General features: G+C 33.5%; 1 protein-coding gene across 1 annotated transcript in view; it reads right to left on the bottom strand.

Moving 5' to 3' along the window:
* Window positions 1-230: 230 nt before the first annotated feature.
* LOC119632883 (cyclin-dependent kinase-like 1) overlaps window positions 231-3,331 on the bottom strand; it is a 23,247-nt gene continuing 20,146 nt past the window's right edge. The window contains exons 3-8 of the mRNA XM_038026031.1: window positions 3,176-3,325; window positions 2,833-3,118; window positions 2,380-2,630; window positions 2,181-2,276; window positions 485-745; window positions 231-399 (exon numbers count right to left, since the gene is read on the bottom strand). Of these exons, the coding sequence (XP_037881959.1) occupies window positions 271-399; window positions 485-745; window positions 2,181-2,276; window positions 2,380-2,630; window positions 2,833-3,118; window positions 3,176-3,325 (1,173 nt within the window). The 3' untranslated portion in view covers window positions 231-270. The remainder of the gene's footprint in view (window positions 400-484; window positions 746-2,180; window positions 2,277-2,379; window positions 2,631-2,832; window positions 3,119-3,175; window positions 3,326-3,331) is intronic.

The raw sequence follows: 3,331 nt of genomic DNA, 5'->3' as shown, positions 1-3,331 counted from the left end.
TTTTCTTTTTTGTGAAGGCACTGTTTAGTCTGATAATTGATGGCAAAGTCAACAACAAATTATGTTGCAAATAAATTAACAACTAAAACCTCATGCATGACTGTAATGTTGAATGAAAATAAAGTTTCATATATGTATGTTATCTCTTAATTATTATTATCGTTACTGTTTTAATTATTATATGTTAATGTTAAACTTAGCAAATTATTATATTATAAATTTAATAAAAATAATTTTTTGTTGAATTAACTAAGAATGTAATCGATTTTTTTATATTGTCGGCAGATGATGTTCACTGCGTTGGTATAATGTTGTATTCTTGTTGAGGGGCTGCAATTTCACATAGTCCTGATGCTGCTGATGTTGGGTACTCAACAATGGTAACGAAGTATTTGAAGTCTTCATTTGAAAAGAATTTATTAAGAAATAATATTTTTTAAATTGCTTTTGTTTTAATTTTTATTATTGTTTGTTGTTGTTGTACCTTTGATTTATCTCTGCTTGTATTTGCTACTGCGAGCGAAGATTGAAGCAGAGATTGTGCCACTTGCTGTGCTTGTTGTTGCTGTTGTTGCAACATATGTTGTTGTAGCAAATGTTGTTGTTGTTGTTGTCTTAGATTAGCCATCTCTATGCTACTAATGCCGTCCAATTCGCGCTGTTTGGCAATGTAATCATCAAAATATGAATGTTTTATGAGTTTATCGCAGGGCCAACGTTTAATCGGATCCTTGTCGAGGCATTTCTATTAAAATTTGAAAGAAAAATTTTAGTTTATTTTTTTTTATTATACGTTCGCGAGTCATGGAAATAAAGCTAAAGTGGCACACTTTTTATACCTCTACCACCTAATCGATAAAAATTCCAAGGCATCACCAGTTGATTGATTGGGACACTTTTTGCGATCACTTTTCAAAATCCTTCTGCAAAGTAATTGTTGTCGGAATAAGTTCTTTTTGACTTTTTAGTAAAACTCGATCATATTGCGAAGAAAAAAAGGACACGAGATATTTTATAAAATCAATTGTCTATCCGCAACCATTATCTTTGCTTTCTTCGAGGTCGCAGCTTAATTTCATGCAAAAAGCACAACTGGTCATTTGAGGCTACCTACCTAAGGCGTCCATTCTTTTTATTTTTATTTCATCAGTTGTTGTTGCTAACTTTCCCTCGTTATGGCTTCGCCCGCTTGAAACAAACTACAACACACCGCACCGAGCTGACTCATTCATCAGAAATCACAAATCATTAAATAATATTCCATTTGGAATCACATTTAAAAATTTACTTCATCCCTTCTACAGATCGCTACCTAACACTTTGGACAACTATCGTTTAATGTCATTTAGCATTCGGGTTTAAAGCGGCGCTCCTTAGTATACACGTTTTGATTAAAATTTCTTATGAATTCTTTTCCAACTTTGTAGATGGGATCTAGGAACCCTAAACCTTAGAAAAGCTCTCTAGTAGCCGTGCAAACTCTCGCAACCCTCTTTATTGTTACTTTGCACGCGCAAATTTTACGATATCATAGATTCGCCCTATAGCATGGTGATTAAATCCAAATGGTATATAATATGTATTATGATGTTGACTGAATTTCACCCCTTTTTTTTGCTACATGTTTAAAAGCCTTTCATTTAACTTTGTCATTTTTCAATATTTAGCAACAACTTTTTCTAAAATTTATTTTATAATACCTCAATATCACACATCCTTAATAATCTTCGCACATACTATTATTTCAGTATTTCGTCAGTGATTGTTGCGATGATGCTCTTACTTAAACTCAAATGGTTTGTTTTCCTTCAGTCAATTTCAGTACGAAAATCAGCGAAATACATTGAGGTGTTCACTGGATCTTACCAAAAAAATGTGAAGAATTTCTATAAATCTCTTGCATCGTGCAATTATTTGTCTTTTATCTCGACTATCTTGCAATTCATAGGAGTTAATTGCGAATAAAGAATCACGTAAGACTTTATTCTTCAGCTCTTCACAGACTTATCAATGACGCGTAAATTCATGAATTCATTCTTAGCTCACTGCTCGTGCATAAAAAATCTAGACTTAATCTTATTTGAATATTGAATTTGGGTTTAAGGTTTATATATAATAATGTTGCTTTAAAAGTTCCCGATACTTTCAGTAAGCTTTATTAGTTCGGTAACCTTACTAACCTTTAAAAAATCTGTAGTTAATGGATTTTGTAAAGCTTTGGCTGGCATCTTCTCCTCTAATGACTCTAAGGTGGGTGGTACTGGCAGTGTTATGCCCTGAAAAGTTTGTTATTTTTTTTTTATTTTTTTTTTTTGCAAATTGATATTTATTTTAACATATAATACAAAAGAAGGGAGAAAATAAAATAAATATGTTTACCTTAAAATATTCATTTTGACCGAATATTTGTACATGCCTTGGGAGTAAGTCACCTAATGTTTTACGTATCAAATATAATTGATCCACATCGCTGCGTCCCGGCCACAATGCTTCGCCGCGTATCAGTTCGGCAAACAGGCAACCAATCGCCCAAACATCTACCGGTGTTCCGTATTGTGTATCGCCGACCAATAATTCGGGAGCGCGATACCAACGTGTCGCTACATAGTCGGTATAATTTTCACCAGGACCTTGGAGACCAAAGCAAAGAAGAATAAAATGTTCACATTTTTTCTTTTCTATTTCCGTTTTCATTATTTCTCTGTCTTTTTTTTTTAAATCAAGTAAAGGAAAATTAACTAAAAAAAAAGTTTGATATGAATATGAAACTGTGCGAACATTGTGATTGTGTATATGTATATGTATATGTGTGTGTGTGTTCAGTATGCATACTTAACATTCGGGCAAAACCGAAATCACACAATTTCACTTGTCCCTGAGCTGTCAACAGTATATTCTCTGGTTTAATATCACGATGCAGACAGCCTTGCTTGTGACAATACGCCACACCCTGTAATGTCTGATAAACGATTTGTTTTGTTAAGTGTTCGGGACAGCCTTGAGGATGACGTTCCAATTCATGTAATACTGTCAACTCGCAAAATTCAAAAACTAAATGTAAACGTCGCTTACGACGAAATACCTCCAATAACGATACTAGATTTGGATGTTTAAGATTCTAAGAAAAGGAGAAAAATTGTAAAAAATTTGAAAGAAATTTCAGAAAGACACTTACTTTTAATAAACGAATTTCCCGCAAAGCTATTTTACGTATGGCGGGATCATCTTCTGATTCAACAAATCGTTTTACAGCCACTAACTGGCCAGTTTCACGATCGCGACATTTGTAAACTATGCCGTAGGAACCTTCACCCAAACGACTTAACTTCTC

Source organism: Glossina fuscipes, unplaced genomic scaffold, assembly GCF_014805625.2.
Source record: "Glossina fuscipes isolate IAEA_lab_2018 unplaced genomic scaffold, Yale_Gfus_2 2, whole genome shotgun sequence".
Classification (NCBI taxonomy): domain Eukaryota; kingdom Metazoa; phylum Arthropoda; class Insecta; order Diptera; family Glossinidae; genus Glossina; species Glossina fuscipes.
The sequence above is the reverse complement of the archived record's forward strand: the minus strand, read 5'-3'. Positions and strand labels throughout refer to the sequence as shown.